Source organism: Dromaius novaehollandiae, chromosome 7 (genome assembly GCF_036370855.1).
Source record: "Dromaius novaehollandiae isolate bDroNov1 chromosome 7, bDroNov1.hap1, whole genome shotgun sequence".
Lineage (NCBI taxonomy): Eukaryota > Metazoa > Chordata > Aves > Casuariiformes > Dromaiidae > Dromaius > Dromaius novaehollandiae.
The window spans coordinates 9,272,972-9,296,600 of record NC_088104.1 but is presented as its reverse complement, the minus strand read 5'-3'; the positions used below and the strand labels follow the sequence as shown (position 1 = coordinate 9,296,600).

Sequence of the window (23,629 nt, the reverse complement as noted above, 5' to 3'; positions counted from 1 at the left end):
CTCAAGCTTTACACAAACTTCACCTATAGTTATTCTCAAAAATAAGCTGATACTGCCTTTCTGCAATAAATATATGAAGCACTTGCTCAGGAGGTAAGAGATCTGTATTCCACATCCTCTTCCATCCAAATGGGTTCAGAGCCACATCTCCCATTTCCCATAAGTGTCTCATGACATTTGCTTATTAACTCTTCTGGGGCAAGAGCATCTGCATTTCTTTCCTGAAACTGTGTGAAAAAGATTAAGACGTATAGAGCCAAAGACAGCCAGCAAGATGATTGTCCAGTAATCAGAATGCTCATCCAGAAGAGGAAAGAACGGAGTTTTGATCCCTCCTCCAAAGACTGCTCAATTACTTTAGTCCATGACCTAAACGTACAGATACATTAGAAATGTATGCTATCTATGGCTTCCTGGAAGAGATTTTGATTTTTTCTAAGAAATACAGTACCAATGGGAGTCAAAATTATCACCACATGTTAACAACTGCACACAACAGCATATTGGCTATTTAAAAGAAGCAGTCCCTGCTATTTTCTGAAAGGCAATACAGATACCTAAGTCCAGCAGTTTGAGGCCTGTGAATCATTATTTGATTGAACTATTTCCCTGTGGTTTAAAGTCAGATGCCCACCAAGACCAGGAAACTTCAAACACATATTGGCACTTCTGCTGCTCTGCCTAGTCAACTCCTCCTTACCATGCTAGCCTCTCTGAGCCCTATGCTGAGCACTCATGTACGCACCTGGGTTCCACTCCACACACAGGCCGCATCAATGTCACAGCACTGAAGGCCCTTTATGGGTCTAACCCAGAGAATATAACTGGGAAAAAGGCTGCACAGGGCCATTTCTTTGCTTCAACAAAGAGCACAGAGAAACAGGAAAAAAAGCTTCAATTATGCAAAACAGAACAGTGAATAACATTATAAAGTTTGTTGCCTTTACACATGAATTGTCTTCATTAGCATGGTCTACAAACCATTTCTGTATTTAAAGCCAATCTAACAACCTCACTCCACCAAGAACGCCACAGAATTAAATCTTCCGTACTTAAAAACCAGTGAGGACCATTATAATACCTCCACGTGAATCTGATGGCAAAAATAAACCTTAATTATGTAGATTGTCTCCATCATAAACTTTGCTGCTCAACTAATTTTACAGAGAAATTTACAAACTTTTTAATAAGATCCTGATTAAAGCTCGTACACCACACAGAATATCACGATCAGTCTACTATGGCACTATGTTAGTAAGGTACTCTATATGTAGCCGGATAGGAAGCATACAAGATAGCATAGATGCTACCTAAATTAGTTGAAGTGTTTAGGTTCTTTGTTGCAGGTGCGCATACAACAGCAAAAATCAGTTCTGGCTAAGTTAAACTACTTCTAGAAGAACTGTAACTAAATAAGCATGGTGAATAAGGCACTAGACAAAATTTCAGAAAGGGAGAAGATTCTAAGGGGGACAAACATATATGCAAACATATTCAAAAGAATATGAAATAAATCAAATTGTAAAACTCCAAATGTTTTGACAGAATGGAAAGGGATTCTACTCTTCAATCCCCTCCTACTTGAGGATATTCCATTCATTCAACCAATTAAGCAACTATCACTGGAGTAACTGTTAGATGAATAAAACAGATCTCATGCTCATTTATTTTGTCAGAAACAAACAAACAAAACAATTAAAAAAACCCACACACACTGCTTAAGCAGAAGAGAGATCAGACAACCTTAAAAAAACTAATTTGGGCAACAGCTTCAGAAAAGAGGAGTTAATATCCTTTCCTGTATTAACAGGATAAATTCTATGTAGATGGAATTTATAACATAGGCATGGTAGTTTTATTGTGTCATGTCTTTTGATAGCATAACCACTTCAAAAAGAAGTGAAAACTTGTGAAATCTGTATTAGCCCTTAGTCTTCATATATATAGTCTCATGTAACCAAAAAGCCTGCATAAACCTTCACATTTTTATTTGCTGCTTTTCTTCTGTTATCCTTCTTGAAAACCAGATGAGACTGGAAAGCCCAGGGAACATGTACTTTCCAATTCCCTGTGAAGAGAAGTAGCGGGAAAATGATGGTGAAAAGGAATAAAGACATCCTGCCACTTTAAGAAAGGTTCTAGGCTGTAACACCAGGTGAAAACTGGTTAAGAAGCAGCAGATCATCAGAAGTCCCTGAAGTAAAAGAACTGATTATATGAGCAAAGTGGGACTTGCATAATATATTAGTTTATTATCTCTTCTCAAATGTCCTTGAAAAACCACGAGATAGCAAAAGTGGGTCATATCTTTCGTATTATTTTATAGCTTCAGTAAACATATTTATCTTTTACACATCGCTACCTTGTTTTATAGCAACTGCTTGCATCAATTTTTAAAACATTTTTGATCAACAAGTGTTTTACACAGCCAATAGTAAAAAACAATGACATAGCTCTACAAATCGTAAAAGCACACAAGACTAGAACTTCTCTTAAGACACAGAATCTTTTTAAAGTGTAGACAAGACACATCAGCGGTTGATAAGAGAGGATGTTTCAAAGACACATGGGACCCGCAGACACTAGAGAGTTTATAAATCTTGCAGTCTGCAACCTTGGCCTTGGAATCTATTACATTACTGTATATCTGAAACTACTTTCTTAAAACATTTCACCTGAAACAATAGCAATTCACTTGAACAAAAATTTTCACCTTGACAGCAAATACTTCATCATACGCTATAATCATCATAATAAAGAAAAACACAAGCAGAATGAGGTGGTATGTGGTTTGAAATTTGAGCTCAAAATCAGCTCAAAAAGAAAATCACTTCTAAAAACACTGCTTTCCTAAAAAGTAAAACAAAACAAACTTTTAAAAAGGTTAACTTATCTTTAAAAGTATCTGTATTTGATCAAAGATTATTTATCCAGTCCTGTTTTTAGTTTTATCATATCTACAATTCAAAGCACAGACATGATTGTAATGTTTGCTAGTAAAATCTACCTAAAATAAGTAATGAAAGTAGATAAAATATGGCTGCAAATAACCAGAGTAAAACTCTCCAGGTATGGGACTAATGAGAATATATACGCAATAGTGGTATATACTACAAAATATTCAGAATAAAGTAAAATGAATTGAGATAAAGTTTTCTAGGTGACAGCTTTTGCACCAGTTCGGAAAACACAGGAAGCTACCAACTTTAATAGCATATAGATGTAACAGAAGAGCATCTACCTTCAAATTTGCTCTGATTTATGTTCACTTACATCAAAGATGAAAATTATTAATTGCACTGATAACTTAACCCTGGAAAATAAGTTCTCCTCTCCTAAAAGTGAAGAGGAATATAATATGCTATGTATTATCAAAAGAACTTAGTTTACAAATGAGTCATTATGAAAAATCCACCTGGAAACACCCCATATTTAAATGTAATAGTACAGTAGACTAACAATATCCAAGTTCATGCATTATGATGATACTAACACCTTAATTTGCAATCAGTCAATTTTACTTATATTTGTGAAATCCATTTCAGATATTTAATGCTGAATTGTACTTTAACACAGAAAATAATGATACCTTTACTTTGAATACATCTTTCTCAAAGTAAGAGAAGCAAATGGCTTTGAACAATATCTTTGGAGAATGAAAGCAGTTTGTGTTGGCAAAAGCAGAATGCTCTCCTTTTGCTTACTACTTCCTTTGAGACCTTTATATTAATTCATTTTAATAAGTGTCTTAACAGTGCCGCTGTGTTACACCACGCCCACACAATACTAAGCTATAATTCCAGCTTTTAAAATAAATTCACATTTTATTTTTATGCAAGTTTTCTGAGCATTTTTGCAGTTTATCTATTCCATGTAATAATATTTCCAAATAATAAGGAAACAATGCTCCACAAATTTGAAGTCATCCTAACTAGTAACAACTTATAGTACAAAGAATAAGGGAGAGATTAATTTGGCAACTTTCTGCATGGATTTGCCCAAAATAAACTGAATACCATTCAGACATTTATCAGAATGAAAAAAAAAAATCCTAATAGATTAGCCATACATAATTTTCTATAGCTGAAACAAGGAGGGTTTAGTTGAACCGAAAAATACAAGATATCCAAGTAAACAATCTCACACTTGAAAATCCTTATTACCAGCTCCTCACAACAGTGGGCCTACAGATATGAATCGGGCAAAAGCTTTGAGTCATATGACGCAGAAAGGGACATAGTTTATTTAACCTGAGGTTAAGGTTAATTAACCAGAGGTTAGCCTGATTGAACTTGAGGTTTTTCCAAACAAATGCAGTATTCTGTCTAAAAGTGTAAAGAGATACTCCACATTAAAAAATATATATATATACACACGCACACACACACACAAAAATATATATACACACGCACACAAAAAAAAAACACAAACAGAGATGACCATTTGTGCTTGCTATTTGTAGTATTTTCACACCTGAGAGCTCCAGCCATCAATCAGTGCCCACTATGCTACGGCAACAGCACCCCCCCACCCCAATCATGCCATTGCAATCTAAGCAGAGGGCAAGATTAAACCAAATAGACAGACGATGGATCAGGAGACAAGGAACCAAGAGCAAGCACAACAGGAAACCCTTTTGGCACACCTCCAGTCCAACCAGTACACCAGCTGACAGTTTAGCATTTCAGTAGGTAACCAAATGTTTTTTTAATCAAGAATGGGCTTGCATTAAAACACCGGTATACATATTTACCATGTTACACCATACTTCTAGTAAAAAAGAGCTTCAAATTAGCATCAGTTGTCATGTAGAAAAGAAGTCCTATTAAACTGTGGCCAGAAACATATCACTGAATTTTGTTCAATAAAAAAAGCAGGTCTCATTTAATAAAATCGCACAGGTTCTGAAGTCTGACAGTAAATATACAAGGAGTCAGACTGTGAAAGCTCCTGCAGATGATAAACAGCACAATAAACCTAAGGCAAGTCATGACAAATGAAATGCTAATATTCCCTGAAAAAAAGGGATAAATAAGAGATACTGCATAAACTAAAGAATTAAAATTTGGATTCATTCATTGATAGCAGAGTATAATCAAAATGGAATTTCAACAGACATCCTCCTGTCTGCATCTTGCTCTCTACAGACTGATCATCCCAAAATACACCCTGTGCACAGCTGCAAACACTTGCAATGACCACAAGGGAATAATAAAGAGAAAAAGGAAGCCCCAGAAAAAAAAGGATATCTACATTAAACTGGAGTTTTTCAGTGTCTAGTCTTAAAAATGCAAACTCATGCTTTGACCAAAAAGGAAATATTAAACGGTGTTCTACCAATCAGAAAGTCGGTGGCCAGAATGACTTTTTCAATTTTGGATGTAATCCTCCTTGACAACTGACTTTTTTTCTCATTTTCAAAAACAACAAAAATGAAGGCAACATATAAAGTACTAACACTTTGAAAGGACACATTTCATCCGACAGGTAAAACAATCCTGATGTGGACACTTACCAGTTTGCACTCAAAATAATATTTTTAAGCATCTACCTATAGATGATTGTTAGATCTGTATGACAAAATATATTTGTTTTGGTTCTGTGATCAAAGCAAACCAAAAAATGAAAACATTTGAGCAAACTAAGAAGTTATTTTTCCCAGTGAGAACAGAACTCAAGAATTTAATTGGGGAGAAACCAAAATATATTTTTAGGGTTTTTTTTACCTTTGAATTTAACATTTTCTCCTTAAAGTCTTCAAATAAAGAATGTTTTTCAAAAACTGAATTAGAAAAAGTTGTTTGAAACTGTCAAAACAAAGCCTCTTAGGATTTCCTAAAGAAAGTCTAAAATGATGAAACTAAACGTTCAAACATTTCTAATGCTGGCCCTTCCTGTCAAAATTCAGTTTGAACTCATAAATTATTATGGTTTTACCCTCACTCTTCATCTTGCGTAAGAACAAACTCACCAACATCCATTTTGCCTACTTCCAATTCTCAGATTCCCTGACTTTCTTTTAATATACAGACTTGGCAAATGAACGTATCAAATCCTCATGGTAGACTCTAAAGAACACGATCTTTGGTTAAGATCTTTATAATTCTGATGGAAGGGGGGAAATGCGTAAGTCATAGAATCATGTTTATGAATATATATCCACTTGACACTCCCAATGCCCATCTCATAGGCATCTAAAGTGCATGAATTAAAAGACCAATCATGAAGTTTCTTATATGTGCCTATAAAATAATACACTAGATGGATCCTCAGAAACTAATATAATATTTCTGAATTCCTAGAAGCTATATTTTCAACTAATTTAGGAGACCAAATGCGCATCACGTTCATGCATTCAACATACTTTCTGGGTAGAACATTCATGCCAAGAAATAATACTAAGCAACCAAGAAATAAGATGCAAACATGCATTATATCACGCCCCCACACAACCATACCCTCCCCTCAAACATTTAATCACTTCCAGGGCCATATTCTATTCTCAGTTATTGTTCAAGCTTCCCACGCATGCCCAAGTAGGAGCTCTGCTGTACATAAAAGGTGGTTCATTTATCATTAACTTTACAGACTCAGCCCACGGATTTAAGTTCTTTTGCCCTCTACTCAAAAATGCCTTAAAAAAAAAAAAAAAAAACTAAGTGGGAAGTGGGGGAAAAAGAAAAGCAGAAACAGAAGAACAGGAAGGTGGCATAGATCCTGGATGGCTTCTGACATGCATTTGAACAAGATGTTAACTGATTCCAATAACACTATAAATGCACAGAGCCTACAACATGATGTTACAACCTGGCTATGATGTATTAGAATTATTTAAGAGATGTCTATAGGTCATCATGAGTCCACGGAATTTATTTTCTATGATTAAGGAATTTATTATTTTTCCTTTTTAATCAAACTCCAAATCTAGTGAAAGCCCTTTTTTCATTTTAAGGATGAATTATTTCCTCATCCCTCCCCAATCATTTCAGTTATTGGCAAGCAAAAGATATTTTTAAAATCCTGGAACAGTGTTTTTTTCCATATTCCATTAAGGAATGACCTAGGAGATTTTTGTTCATGTTTTCCATAAAGAAAAGTTACTTCTGGGATGACACAAATATGGAAAACTCAGCCCAAAAGAGAATGTTTTCACGAAGACTAGAATCCATTAATAGAAGTCATAACAAAGAGTCTGATTGGCATATTAACTGCTAAAACATCACAGTGCTAAAATAGTTTATAGTAAATAGGAGTTATGATTTGAAATCTGGTAGGAATAATCCCATGTTTGGGAAATTAGAAAAAAATCATTTAATCATTTCAGATGCAGTGTAAGATAAATTAAAAAAATACATTAAACATGTAAGATTAGAACTACAGAAGTTACAGAGCATACAAAATATAGGCTGTTACTTCTCCTTACCTTGTTTTTATAACACTGGATTTCTCATCCCATGCATCTTTGCTGTCTAATGAAGATTACTAGCTTTCCATGGATCTTGTACTCATTTACACTACGAGGTCAAAACCCAAAAGAGAAACAGAACCATATAATCCTGTAATAACTTTTCACACCAAAAGACACTCAACCTATAAATACTTTGCTCTACTTAAAAGCATGAAAGTACTCAGGTGTTGCATAAAGACCAAGTAGAATGTAAGATCAGTTAAGGAGTTCCCAAATGCAACGTTTGCTCTGTCGCACACACAACTTTAGCACTCAGAGTGAAGAGCTGGACAGAATTTCAGCTTCCCTGAGGTTTAATAATTTGAAATTTATCTTTACTTCATTTATAGCAAACCTGGTTACAGAAACTGAACAGCCAGGAAAGTCGCAGTGATATGGTTAGTTCTGGAAGACACTTTGCAAATTCATGTCAAGAAAGCCTGGAAATCCTGAGCAGCCTTAATTTCCCAGGCTCTCAGCTCAGAGGGAATCTAAACATCTTCAAAGCCTTGGGCTGCCGTTAGGTTCCTAGGGGCCTTTATGCTCCCACCATAAACAGAAGGGCTTTCTCAAATCAATTCCAAAACCTTGAATTCTTCCCTATTATTCAGGGAGGACAAGCAAACAAAAAAAGACAAACTTACCCAGGTTACAAAAATGGAAGTGAAAAAGGAACTTAACTAGGCATGTAAGAGGAGATATTACAAAAACAACAAGACCAAAAGCTTTTTGACACAACCAATTTATGCAACAGAAGGCTAATCGACATATTTGACCCTACTGACAAAAAAATCTGGTGTACATTAGAAAAGTCATTGACAATACCCGAGTATCAATAGGTAAAGGATCCAGGTGATTTCCACAGAAAAACATCACACGAGCCTATAGAAATTGCAATGCTCAGATACAGAAAATACAAATAATTTTAACAATGAAAATGTTTCAAAGCAATATAAGTTCTTATTTTGGAACTGCAGTAGCTTAGGAATACACAGCCACTCACTTCAGCTCAACTGAAGAGTCATTAATTTGAACACTTTGATTATCTGCCATCCCAAATGAGATAATTCAGTGCTGGACCAAGTTTATACTAAGAAAAAAACGCATTCACAACCATTCCAGAAAGACACAGCTAAGATGCTGCTGCCAAGCTAATCAAGCTAAATTTTGAAGTGACAAAGGAAGAGGGTTTAATTTTGACTTTCAGGCTGTCCTATGTTCACCTACAGAATAGACAAAAAGAACCTAAAAGGCACAGAGTAAAAGACTGCAGCCCATTAAGGTTAACAAATGAGTAAGAGGCTTTTTCTTTCTTTAGTGTGCTATACATACACTTAATAGAAATAATTCCACGTTACTTCTCTTTTTCTGTATTTTTGTGTTAAAATATACGCAATCCTTAAATACTCCAAGGTTTGAAGTAAGCATCTCTCACAGTGTATATACTAAATCAGTGAGCATCACAAAAAATAGCATGAAGTTACTATTGCAGACATCTTTTTTGAGGGGACACAGCATCTCAATTTTGTGGGGAGAAGAGAAAGAAAGGATAGGAGAACACAATAACAGAGTGAAATCAAATTAAGTATTAACATTGATGTTGTTAAATCAACTCCCCAAAGCAGCAGAACACCTAAAATTAACTGGACAACACTATCAATTATAGAAAAGAATAATCCCACTTCTAACAAGTGTATTCCACTAACTAAACTCTTCAGATTTTTTCTTTCTATGCCTATAACTTTACTAAGTAATTAAGAGGAAGTTACTTGAAAAAACAAATAGTTCTGTTTTTTTTTTAATTGCAATTAAATATTTACCTTCTTTTGAGAGTACCCATTACCTTATGTTCCAGATATCAGGTTTGGTTAAGCAAAGAACACACAAGAATTTTTCAAGAACGCAGATTTCAGAATAACAAGTGTCACACTGGAGGAATCGTAGCTGTGCCCATAACCCGATTGCTATGTCATGATTTCACCAATTTTCCAACCCCAGCTATATTACATATAACTGGACAATCCCTAAAACATTTTACTAACCTGTTGTTAAAACCCTAACTAGAAAGGATTACACCACCCTAACCTTTTCCAGTGCTTTGTTACCCTTATACTTTGAAAGTTCTTAAAATTTGTCTAATCTAGCTAAGGGCAGACTGATGCTTAGAAGCGTGACTCAGCCATCTGCCACTTTTCTCATTCATCTCCTTCCCCACAGTTTCAGCTGGCAAAAAAAACCACATTAAAAAAAGAAAAGTCAGATCAACAAACTGAATCAATTCAACCTGTGGTTACGTGCGCAAGCAGCATAGGAAGACACCCTTCTTATCTCTCCTACATCTTCCCTTTTGCTGATTAATATAATTAATTTATCCTCCATGGACAACACATCGAAAATCCCCCCTCTAAAAATTATACTTATTTATTGGAAAATTCTGCACTTTTATAGTTTTGCCTCTTCTAAACAACTTTTCCTTACTGATTTTATTTTCTAGAACTCTAGCTCCCTTTTCCTGTCTTCAGAGGCTACCTCCAATTTGCCTGCTTTCTTAAATTTTGGTACCAGAACAGTACTCTAGCTGAGGCCTCAACAGATCTGCCCAGAGTACAGCAGTTACATTAACTATGTGTAGTGTTCTTGCTCGTACACACAAAATCAGATTTAAGGGGTGAAAGGGGGAGAGGCAGCTCTGCGAAGGAGGAAAAAAAACCACAGAAGCGCCCCACTACAAATACAATTACGCTATCACCTTCCACCACACTGCTGCCTAGCTGTTCCCTAGCTGTCCTCGACTATTAGATTTTTTCCTTTGTAAGTTCACCACATTGAGCCTTTGTCTATGGGTGGGTGGGTGGGGAAATCAATGAATTCCAACAATCCCAATTCTCTATGTTTCCAACATTAAAAATTCTGTCTACAATTCTGTGAACCAGAACTTACAGAAAGAAGAACCTCAGACTACGAAGTGCATCAGAACGGAAACCTAGAGAACAGCAGAGTCTGGATTCTTTTCAAAAGAAGCACGGATCCCAATAAAACAGTATCTTACAGAGATCTTTCAAGACTGAAGAAAACAGAAGCAAGAAGATCTGGTCAGCATCGCATGAAAGAACATTACAGCATATGCCCCTGGGCACCAAAATTGATTAATGGAACACTCATATACTGATCTTCCTCAGGAAGATTTATTTTAACACAAAGGTCCCTTGGTAGACCTCTCACATTAAAAAGACAAAGTGGTTTCGTATCCAGCTATATGCTACTATGCTGTTTCTGCCTGGCATCACTGAGAGCTCTGAGTGAGCTACACCCATGGTCAGAATCTGTATTTTGCAAATCTATAAAGACATAATCACTGACTTGAATGGGACTACCTACAATGCACAAACTCCTATGATGGCAGAAAGCTTCTTGCGCATGTGGCAGAGTGCACTCCAAATTTCAAGTGGTTTTTTTTTTTTAAAGAATGTGAATAGTGCACATGCACATCATGTTATACTCATGTATACTTCTGTTACACACGCACACTCCTACCACGCTAACTTCCCCTTCATCCCACAAAATGCAGTTTTTGTTCTTGTTGTAACTACAGGTATGAAGTTTCCACAGAACTATTAAGCATACAGCCATTATAGATGCATATATACCTGCTCATTTAAAAAGAGACCAAATGAATAATGTCCTAGACCAAGCGGACTCTTGTGGAGGGAAGACAAGCACGGCCTTTCAGCTAACAAACGCCTGGATTCCAAAAGAAGGTGCCCTCTGGGAGCTCATCTATGAATGTTGTAAATACCTGCATCTGTTCTGCATTCACTGAGAAATTCTTCGATTATTTTTAGCAAGACTGATGAGAAGTGAAACAAAAAGAGAAGTTTACAAATTAGGACATTCACTGGGCTAGCTCAAGACAGGGAACTTTGAAATATATCAGACTTTTTCCTTTTTTTTTTTCCAATAAAAACCCGATACATGATATTCAAGATAAAAAATTCCATCCTCAAAGCCATGCTGCGGGCAGCAGGCCACGGAGAGGTTTCCACCTCCTCGGCGGGGCCCTGGCAGGCTGCTTCCCGCAGACACCTCGGGGTTGCTACCTCAGCCTCCTCCGAGGGGCTGTGAAAGCCAGGCAACAACAAAAAAAGGGATGCTGGATCCCAAGGGCCTTCCACCGAAATACGGTTTGTGTTGCACGGCACCGGGACTTCATTCTCTTCATCACCTGGAAGCCGCTAAGCATAAAAAGCGGTTTGTAAAAAGGATTTGGTTCAGGTTTGACACCGAAAACTGCCTTATAAGGTATAAAAGCCTGAAAGCAGGAAGAGGCTTTGACAAAACTAAGGAAGTTCCTCTGCGCTTGCTCACTAGAGGGGGAGGGTGGGTTTTCTTTTCTCCTCTCCTCCAGAGAGCGAGCGCTAACGCCGGATAAACGGCGCTACCGGGCGCTAAGGCGCCCACAGCCGCTCGGTGTTTAGCGGCGACTCCCCCAAGGGCCGCGCGGTCGCTCCGCTCGCGACCCGCAGCCAGGGCACCGGCTGCCCCGCACGCTGCTGCCCTGCCCGGCGCCCGCGCCCGCCCCGGCCCGGCGCTGCCCACGGACGGGACGGGGACGGGGCCGGCGGAGGCGGAGGCGGAGGGCGCTGGCTGCTGCCCCGTCCCGGGCGCGGGCGGCGCGACCCCCGCCGCCATCCGCGGGAACACGCCCAGCCCCTCCCCCCGCGCCGCGCCGGTACCCAGCTGTCAGCGGCCGCCGCGCTCACCCCGTGCCGCAGTCCACCACGCAGGCTGGAAGCCGCCCTGCCATGCTGCTCGCGTAGCGGCGGTGCTGGGGAAAGGCGGGCAGCCCCTGGGCTCGCTGCGGCGGCTCGCTCCGCTCGGCTCGGCTCGGCTCCGCTCCGGGGGAGTGAGGGCACTTCCGCACGCCGGGCGCTCCCTCCCCCGCTCGCTCGCACGCACGCACGCACGGCCCGGCGAGCCCAAGATGGCTGACCCGTCCCTCCCTGCGCGCCGCGAGGGGGGCGGGCGCGCCAACCCCAGCATTCGCCGGCGACGCCCGATCTCGCGGCCTCGCCTCGCCTGCGAGGCGGCGCGGAGCGGGCGGGCGGGATTTTTTTCCTCTGCCTTTAGCTGCCTGCCTGTGCAAGGGAAGGAGGGCAGCGATGAAGGTCTGGCGCGTTAGTTAATTTGGCCTCTCCGGCAAAAATAGTATTTTAACGCGGAAAATCTGAGACAAGACACAGGGGCAAGCGCGAGGAAGCATGCTGACAATGAGGAGGATGGGGCTAAGGAGGCCTGTGGGTGCCATGCACCCCTGGGCCACCCTGAAAGCCCTCTCCAGGAACAGCGTGACCATGCAACAAATGCAGAAGTAGATACTTCTTGTTCCTTTTTTTTTTTTTTTTTTTTTTTTTTTGATGTTTCTAGATGAAAAGCAGAGTGATCTAGCTGGCTTCCTCTAGCACATTTCACCTGCCACATGCTCTCTCCCGTAAATAAAACACTCCACTGGAAAAGCACCAAGTACCTCGCAGCACTAATACCCAACTGTTTTGGTCTTCTTGGTCCTTTGCTTGCTGCTACAGCTTCAGCAATAGGAGGATATAAGCCTTGTGGTAGAATCACAGCTAAGATAAATTTGGTAGCCCATCAAAACAGCTGGTTGTCAGGTGCACTAATGGGCCTTAAAAGCCCTGACCAGCCTCACCTGGGGCCTCTCCACATGCCCTGCCCTTGGCACAGGACTGCATTTAAGGTCAGCCCTGCTGGTCCACAGGCTGCTTTCCAGCCTGACCTCAAACCTGACTTGTCCCTGTTGACCTGCCCAGCAACTGTGGGGTGTGTCTGACCCAGGCTACCCTTGCTAGGCCTGACCCTCATCTGCAGGTTGATCTCCTGCCTTGACCTTGGGGCTGCCTCATCACCATGAACCTGCCTGGTGATCTGGGCTGGCTGAACCCAGCCACGGTGGGTGAGGACCTGGCTGCCAGGCCCCTGCCTTGCGGGTTGTGCTGCTGCCCGTGGCAGTCCAGTGCTGATGTTCAGCCACTGTCTGGCTCCCGCGGGCAGCCAGCTTGTGCTGGGGAATGTGGGCAAGCAAAGGAGGTGCTGAAAACTTCAACTTTACTGGAGCAATGTTCAGCTGTAGCCAGGTTTGAACAGAGTAACTGTTAGTGTACTATAGCTGGCTCTTCTTTACTACCCAATATTTCCAACTAACACTCCTGGTTAGTCTAGCTAAGCTTTAATAGTAAAGTAAAAAGACAGAAATAAAACTGCTATAAAAGCATGCTGATTACTTTTTGCTAACCAAAGCATCATTTACTGTAAAGTGTTTGCAGGTTTGATATATTTTCATGTACCCTACAGAAAACATCCCACAGCTGGATTCCTTATATTTTTTTTCCCCTTGTGAGTCCAAATGTCTTCTGTGAGCTCATAAAACATTCAGCAGGAAAAAAATACGGCAGTTCATATGGAAAGTGAAACAAATCTAGTAAATAACTCTATTGTGATCAGGTTGCATTCTTCCTGAGACCCAGGTCTATCAACACTGATACCAAAAAAAAGCAGTAATAATGCATTGTATTTTACTAAATTGCAGCAGAATTAGCATTCAAGGAATGCAGAAAGCATAGGATTTCTCCAGTGTAGAGAGATGCCAAGTCAATTACAGTTTTGCAAGGGAAGAAATTGAAAGACTAAACTCGCTAGCCGTGAGGTCTCAGGTTTCATTTTTACTATGCCTGCCAGAAGCAGTTCTCCAAGGTGCTGTGGACCCAGGCTCCAATTCAATAAAGTAAAGGTGCAAGATTCCTCTGAGTGATATTGTCCCACACATGCATCACAAATGCAAGTTGGGGGTACTCCTCACCAAAGCTCAAGTAGATCAAACAATTTAAATTATCAACCAATTCCTCTATAGAGCCTTTGCAGGTTCATGCAGTGCCATATAGATTATCTTGGTGGGTACTATTAACCTAAGTCTTGCACTTAAGCTACAAAATTGAGTCTATAAAGTTAAAATTCAACCAGATCCAGAGGGATTGCAGTGCCAAATAATGTATTTTAAGACTTTGTTATACTGAAATGTTTTCCAACTAATTTATTTTTTCAGTACAGCAGTCAAAGAAAAAGCCATTTTGCTTGTTTTTCATGGTTAATGTTCTGAAGCTTTTCTGAAAGTCCTAATTTAGCCAGATATCAGTCCCAAACTCCTGCAAAGCTTTTCACTGTTTTGGGAGTGTACCTGAATTTGAGTCTCTAAAGTGAAACAGCAATTGATGCTTTCCATCTCTGCAGTGGAACCAGAACGAATAAAACCCCAAACTGCCTATATCTGGTACCATCCTGCACATAATCCAGCAATATCATCCTGTGATGCCTCATAGTCCAGTCTTCATTAGCAAAGTTGGGTTACAGGTGGTCTTTTTCTGAATAGCCATGATAATACAAGTAATTATCGAGGTAGATTACCTTTATGTTATTGTTTCTTGTTTTACATTTACCTTGCAAACTGCCTGAAGGCCAAGAATGCAGATGGATACAGACACGAGGAGTGAAAGGATAAACAAAGTTCAGGAGGAAAGTATTAGTATTAGTCAACAAGCAAACACAGGAGCAGTCTCCCCATTTGATTGGGATGGGGGTAGTTTTCAGACAATTTTCTGCCATTTTATAAAAATAGCCTTGGGATCCCAAGCTCTTCCATGATGCAAGTATGATTTACTAGCTCTGGGCAACATTACACATTGCAGATTCTCTACTCCTTTGGCCTGAAGTACATACAGAGACAAAAAGTGCTACAAATCACTTCTTAAGACACGCAGGAAGCTTTTCAGAATCCTGCTCATTCTGGATTGTTTTCATGCAGTAAATGGCCTGCTGTTGAACACATAAAGAACCTTGTGAATTCACATATGGATCAAGTCCCGGGAAGCACAGTAAAGTGTGACAAACATGAAAAAAAGAAATCAAAATTGCAAGGGTGCAGGGATTTTGGAAATGCCCAGGAAAAAAAAAGAATAAAATAAAATGCCTGGGTCACCATATTGCAATTTAGACTGGTATAAATTAAATTTAAAAGATGGGTAAATTTCCACTACATCACATTGATCATATGCCCACGTAAAACCAACAATAAAAGCCAGGGAAACAACAGCCAAGGAATATCAGGTCCAGATCATCTACTGGACATTTGTTTTATTACAAGTATTTATAAAGTACCTAGCTTAATTTATCCATCATTTCCTGAATATTTTTTTATTAAAAGTAACTTGTTTGAATACTGCACACAACAGAGCTAAACAAGAAAAGATTATATCTACCCTGATATTTGACATATGTAGATTTTTCCAAGGACAGCAAGAAAATTATAATATTACTGGTTGATTTTGGCATAGCTATAGCAACAGCCATATGGGAGGCATGTAATTTAATGGAGCTGCACATGGTGAAATCATGGCAAATTACCAGCTTCTCATTTGGTGTGGCTTTTCTCCAAGAGTTCTTATTTAGATCAACAAAAACATTCACTTTCTAAATATAATTGGTCCAACCATATTTCTCAAAATAATGAATGGAAAAAAAACAGCTATCATCTCCTATATGCCAAGACAAGGTTTGTAAGGGGAGAGGAACTTATAAATGAGGGCTTATTTATATCCTTATACAACACCACTATCACCCATTGTATTTGTTAGAAACAACAGAACAGCAAGAAAAAAATATATACAGGAAGATTTGACTAAAAACTTGATTGCTTAAATAAGAACTTGATGCTGTTCTGGACAGGGGCAAAATTTACAACAGGTAAGTCATGCTGTCCAGAGAAACACTGAATTGCCGTGTAAAGCTCACTGAACTACATGTTGTTCCTTTATAAAGTTTTTGTGAACAAATTAATAGAATGATGGCAGCAGTATTCCTAGAACCGCACAAAGGTATACTATTCTTTCCCCCTTGTCTTTTGTGTATATACTACCCTTATTTGACACTGTTGCAACTGGGAGCCAAGTCATAGTCAGAAAATCCATGCTTTCTTGTGTAACAAATATCCTTAAAAGTTCTGAGATGTATCTATTTACTTCCTTGGCTGGAACAAATTTGTATTACCTTTTTAATAAATCTTTTAGATACTATACAACTACAATTGATTTAGGTTCTCAGTTATGTTAAAGTATAAGTAAGAATCTAACTTGCTCAATGCTTGTGCTTTTGGTTTCAACCTTCGTGTTCACCAAGTCATGAACCATGCATACGACTAAACCCCATGATATCTTGCAAGCACACGTAAAAACGTTATTTTTTATTTATTGGCTCTTTTATTTTTCTTCTCTTTTTCTTTTTTTGTGCTAAATCAAATCAGCAGGTCTCTACCTTATGGTTTAGGAGCTGTTGCATGTATCTGTTAATGACTGGATATCTAGCTGAGCAAGGAAGCTCACTGAGGTAAAACAAAGTCACAAAAAATGGCAAATACAAGCGCAAGAAAAGTGGCACATCATAGATGCTTAGAACAGAAAAGTATCAAAGTAGGTCATTTCACAAAAGTAGTAACATGCAATGATGCCCTGGATTTTTGAGCAAAAGCCATGCTGTGACAAGCACTTTGAACTCTTCAAATATTTAAAGCTGAAAGCAATTGAATCTGTGATAGGTAAACAAGTGAAAACAAAGCCTGTTAAAGTCAGAACAAGCATCTCATAGAACATATTTTTATCAACTTTTGAAGGGATTTTGCTGCTCATGTTCCACTTCCCATTCTAGATAATCCTCTTGTGAAAAGTCATTTAGAAACACTTGTATCTTTTTTGGATGAACTGAGAAGAATACACTTTTTTTAAAATCGTAAAGAAAAACCTGAACTGTTGACTCCTCAGACTAGTTTTTAGCAGACAAGACAACAATGTTAAATGCTACTAAATCTCAAATATTGTTATACTGCCATATTATTCTTTCTGCATTTACTTCATGATGACATGGGAAGATGAAATAGGAACTTAATCCTAGACAACTGTCCTCTTCTGCATCAAGCAGAGTGGTGGTTGAAGATGGTATTAGCCTTACTGATCAGCTGGATGTTACAGCATCCACGCTTCTATTGGCAGAAGCACAAATAAGCACTCCCTAATTTGCTCCAGACAGAATGAGACAGATAACTAAAAATATCCTCTTTCATGGTTTAAATAACGTGGCTGCCTTCCCTCTAGCAGAATTAGGAATGTTCTCTAGCAGAGCTGTGGCACAGTAACAAACAGCTGGTGCATTATCTCTTTCAATTATCACAGCTATCTGGAGCCCAAGTTTCTTCTAAGATGCATGATTTGTTTTGAAACCATGAACTTTAATAGGTCAAACTAGTCAACAGTGGAAACATTACAAAATATTGCTTTCCTTAAAAATTCTATTTCTACTGACAATGCTGTATGCACGACAAAAATGGATACAGTCTCAAAGCTATACACAATGCACTAGCAAAAACCAAAATCAGTAGCTTTGTCAGTGCAATTTTCAGTTCAATAAACTTTGATTTTTCTGGTGTGACTTAAAAGAGACTGTGTTGAAAAGGCTATAGGTACTTCTACAAGATGAGAAAAACAGTATTCTCTTAAGAAACTTTTCTCCTGCATTTCTCAACTATTTCTTTTGCGTATACGACTTCTATACTGGGTTTATTCAGTTAATTTGGTAATATATAGAGAAAAATTATTTAACTAATTTCTGTAAAGTTGGGGTTTCTTCCTTGCCTTGCTGGAAGACTACAGGAAAACTTCCTGAAATAATACAGGAAAATTTCCTGAAATAATGCCTTCATTCTTCCTTCAGAAGTATAAAAGCACATTTGAAACTCCACAATGTCATGTTGCCCATTAAGTTGATGTAAGTAAGGATTACAGGTAGTTTTAGAAGAGCACAACGTTCTGAGAATATGCTCTCCTCAGGTATAGTACCAGAATAAAGTGTTTTGCTGCTTATGCATATATTTCAAGTGTTTCACTCAACTCTTACTGCTTTCAAAAAACTAATAAAAGCAACTACTGTGGCAAGTGATCCTGATGTATATGTAAGTTGGGCCAAATCTTGTAGACAGACAAATGACCTAGGTATTACGTTAACCGTTACTGCAACACTGAGAAAAGTGAAATACCTATATGGGGCACTACATGCTTTTCCCAAGACAGGTTGCCATCCTACCAAGTTAACCAAAATATTTACTCATAAAAGTCAAGTTGAAGCCTTAATATTTGAAGACAATGCACTAGCAAAAAACAAAATTCAATAGCTTTCTCAGTGCAATTTCCAATTCGATAAACTTTGATTTTTCCAGTGTGACTTAAAAGAGACTGAAAAGACTATAGGTACTTTTACAAGACGAGAAAAACAGTTATTCTCTTAAAGAAACTTTTCTCCTGCATTTCCGTGCAGAATAGCTTCCGCTTTAATCCATTTCCATGTTCTATATATAGAAACCTATATAGAGAGTATGTCTCCCCTGCTAATACCATAAGGATCAATTTGCAAACATCTGTTTCTTTGCTTTAGGCCTTTCTTATGAGGTTACCTGACTTATCTTGAATATTAGGCATTTGTAGCTAGGGCTCAGTTAACTATTACCATATTGGGCAATACTCCAATTCACTTTGAATAGTACCTTATGTTGCAATTAGCCTCAGTGAATCATTGTCCTTATTCATACACTAATGTACCCAAGCACAAATAGCTGTTCTATGTTCTCCTGGCTATACAGGATCAGATTACATCCAATACTAATTTAGTCCTGTACTGAGCAAACTCCCTGACTCGACCTTTAGGAAGATGCTTTTACAGTACTATTCAGTATAAGTAAAAATCACGTTAGACACTGCATTGAGGCCTAATTTTTGGATTGAATCTCAAGACAGAGAGCAGTTACTCACACAAGCAATTCTGCTAGCTACAGTATTCAAATGATTTCCTATTTTTCAGCACGCATGAAGGTTACACGTGCAGTCCCCTCTTAGGCTTATGATTGTTCTCAGTTGCATTGTAAATCTGGGACTCAGAATGCTTTTGAAGGTTTGCTTTTCATTTACTTTTAGTTTTGCTTGGATAGGCTTCCAATTTTTTTTTTATTATCCTTTTTAAGAAATTATGATCATTATTTATCTACTGAAAATAATTAAGTGATAGCAATTCAGTCATATCCTCAGTCTGGGAAATCCCACTGCCAATTAAGATTCCTGTTTTCTTGACTACAGTAAATCAGCAGAGTAAAGAGACTCAAGTAAGTGATAACTTCCCCAAACAAGTCTTTTTACTAGGTTGTAATCTTATTACTAGCTAATATTTGTAAGTAATGTTCAGCAGAAACACAGCATAAAAAGCTCTAGATCCTAGTTCATTTTCTACAGCTATGAAGAATAACGCCTGATAAAAAGCTACATTGCAAAAATGTTTGTGGTTTCTGCATGTAATATATCTGCAGCGTAACATTTTTTCCTGTAAGTACTGGCTGTTTTCGTACTACTGAGGATAAGTTTTATTCAAAATAATATTAAGTGTTGAAGTTTCTTAGAACGTTATCATATAAGGTAAAATAGGTAACACCACCCATTTAACCAGCTCAGCATGAGTAAAAAATACAAACAAAATATTTACAACTACCTGGAAGAGAACTGAGCACAAAATGGAAATCATCCCAAGTATAACAGAGTAACTCGTAATGTATCCAATTTGTGAAGTTTTAACCTCAGCATCTCAAAAAGAACAGCAAAAGTGGACAGGTGGCAGCACACTGTGAAACTCTTCCAAAATAAATCTTTAGCACCTGATGTTTCAGAGTACAGCTGAGTTCACAAAAAGGCTTAGACAAGTTCATAGCTCCATCAAGAACTATTAAACATCTTGACCGAATTTTGAACATCTCTAAACCATTTATTTTCAAGGAATACCATGGAAACAGTTGCTCTGCAACTGTCCTGTTTACGGTTCTGGGGCATCTGTTACCACTTGTTGTGGACACTTGATTCTGGGGTGGACGGACTTTCAGTCTAACCCAATAGAACAGAGAAACTTTTGCCATCATGCATGCTACAATAAATATACTCCTGAACATTTGGACTACACCTTCCCCTAAGGAGTAAAGCCGCCGATCAAAACTGACTATATCAGTTTAACTGTTAATATTGTCTCTTCTGCTTTGCTGTTTACTTCTTGCTCATTAAAGATCTGATCCAAATGCTTTTGAAGGAAGCATTTCTCTAAAATAAGCAGATTTAATTTCTTTGTAGAGATCTACTGTGGGGCCTACAGAGTATTAAACTTCATGCCTGGGATCTGATCTATTCCATCCAAATCAGCTACTACATTATCATAAATAGAACACTGGTGAGCAGAAAACAAATCCTAATTTTCATTATTAATACAAATTAATAATCACACTTGTGAAATACAACTGAGAATGTTTTCTTTCAAGAAAATATTACAATACTGTTGGGAAGTAAATACAATTTTGCCTTGCCTACAAGTGTAGCATTTATATTACTCTATAGAATTATTCACAGCAACAAAAATTATTATGCAATATGTATATACTTGCAATATACATAAACAGATAGTAATTTTATTTCAACATCTGATACACTCAAGCCCTAATTCTGAAAAAGATTAACAGTAAAAAAGGGGAGAAACAATTCCTATAGCAGCTTCTTTCACAGAAAACACAAGATCATCACATGAACTTTTACAATAGGAAGCAAACTAGTTAGTCAAGAGCTAAAAATACAAGAGTCCTGTGATATTTTTAAGTTTAAAAAGCACAAGCTTGTGGTCTTCTTATAATGTTGACCCATTTTCTTCAAATGCCTCAAGAACCACAGCCTAAGTGCCTCATCCTGTGATGAAGAAAAGTTTGGCACTCCACCTTAAAAACAGCAGTTATCTGTTTGCCTGCCTCTCAGTGAAAATGTTTTAAATTAAAACATTAACAAGTTGGATTTAGCTATGCTGCTGCACTAAGATACAAACTGCCTCATAAAATATAGAGGAGAAAGCTCACATACAGCAGAGGACATGTGGAACTACCTTTAAAGAGACAATTTTAATTCATGATTGGATTTCATATGCTTTTCACTGTCAAAGGAGTCAGAGAAAATACTAAAAAAATCTGTGCCCCTTCAGATGTTTTGCCATCCCTCACACTAGCCAGTGCCACTCATTTCTGGGCAGCATTTGCTCAGTGCAGTAAACCTAAGTTGAGCTTTATTATGCTAGGCCCTCAAAGAAAAACTCACCTTTTCCAGAGTTGTTCTACCACCGCATGATCAGTTATTGCAGCTTAAGATAGTTTTAGAAAAGGCAGAAGATCTGCACCTCCCTTTTTGCCTTATTTCTTCTCCCTGTTCACACAAATGTATGCAGCTTGATTTTAATATAGGTTGAACAATCATTCCATTTTAATATAAATTATGCATTACAATTGTCAAAATATTTATTGTTTTGTAAAAGCACCATTAGCTATCACTATAAATAGGTGTTACGTATACTTTCTAGACCAGATTACTGTAGTCATAACTCTTTGGATGTCTTTGGTTTTGCTACTTATTAACTGACTGACCTTGGATAAGCCACGAAAGTTTGCCAAATCCCAGTATAAATACTTACAGGAAGGATGTGCAAGACCAAAGAAAACTAGATGCTGTAAAGTGCATACGTATTTTTGTAGTTTCATTTTATGTAACTCCCAGCTCCTCCAAATCAACAGAAAGCACCATTTCGAGAGCACTGCTGTTTTCCTGCAGTTTTGTCTAAGAAATTCATTTAACCTGTAATTTATTTCCATAGTTGTAAAGTCAAAATTTTATACAAAAGCACCATATTGCATATTTTGACTCAAAGGCAGAAAACAGTGAGGACAGAGGCACATCAATATACTATAATTTATAATATATGCTCAGATTTCTTCAAAAAAAGATAGAGCATAGTTCACTACATTTCCTTCTATTGTTTAGACTATAAACACTCAAGGCCTGGGACTGTGTTTTACTACTTCTAACAACCAGTTTATGAGGAAGTTTATGAGTTTATATAGGAAATAATTCAAGTCAAACAGTAACACTCACCCAGGAGACTTAAAATAGGTTATGCCCAATCATTTTGTGGAAAAGATCATACACCTCTTTAATCACTAACTTGTAGGAAGCACAAAGTATGTTGCTTTATTTCAACAGTTCATAGGGGTGAATAGCACTGAAATTCACTTCACAGCTACATCATATGTTTTACCTAATTGCAATTAAATGTTATTGACCATTCCACTTATCTGTCTACATGGCTTACTCTTATTTCCTAGCAGTCTTTACTCTCAAATTCCCCAAACATGTAACGGTTGAATTTTGCAGTAAGTTGCATTTATGTTATTTTTTTTTAAACTGAATCATTAGCAAAGTGCTAGTTGCACCACCAGATACAGTATCAGCAGATTGATATTACAAGCTTAGTTCTCAAATACTAACCCACAGTGACTACCAGGAGTTAACACGGACCACAAAACCAATATAAACAATAACCTAACTTTGGAAACTCGTCTAAGCCTAGGCTAGTTTACCTTAAAATACAGGTTGGTTAGACAACAATTCATGCATCTCAAAATTAAGCTTAAGGTAACTGTGTTTTAATGTAGTTTCATATGTTTATAAAATTTAAAAAAGGCAATTCTAGAAAGGGTGTTCATAAAGTAGATATCCATTTTGACAATTAAATGAATTTCTACTGCTTCCTGGTTCTGTCAGATACTGCATCACAAACTGTAAAGATTACTGCAATTATGAAACAAAGATTCCACCATCTCAGTGTATTTTAGGACATTTCTCAAGGTTCTTCATAACTTTTTCTTTGTTCTCTCTTTACAACATGCTAGTTCTGAGCTCTATTCCACTTCTCCATTCTCTAGTTCCTTAGTCTGTATGCTGTTCCTCTCTATTTTTTTCTTTTTCGACCTGCTTATCTCCCTCCACCTCACATTGCTTTGAAAGACACTGTATACGGGGTTGATAATTACTGTTCTATCCAAAGGAAATTCTCTTCTGTCAAAGCTATTCTATGCCTTCTCTTGTTAAAAGATAGTCAATTTAAAAGACTGTGCTTCTGCAGCAGAGCATAGTTACCACATTTTTGCATGGGGTAACAAAGAACTACCCATTACAT

General features: G+C 38.0%; 1 protein-coding gene across 1 annotated transcript in view; it reads right to left on the bottom strand.

Moving 5' to 3' along the window:
• ACTR3 (actin related protein 3) overlaps positions 1-12,475 on the bottom strand; it is a 35,244-nt gene extending 22,769 nt beyond the window's left edge. The window contains exon 1 of the mRNA XM_026097137.2: positions 12,208-12,475. Coding sequence (XP_025952922.1) covers positions 12,208-12,251 — 44 coding nt within the window. The 5' untranslated portion in view covers positions 12,252-12,475. The remainder of the gene's footprint in view (positions 1-12,207) is intronic.
• Positions 12,476-23,629: the final 11,154 nt, after the last annotated feature.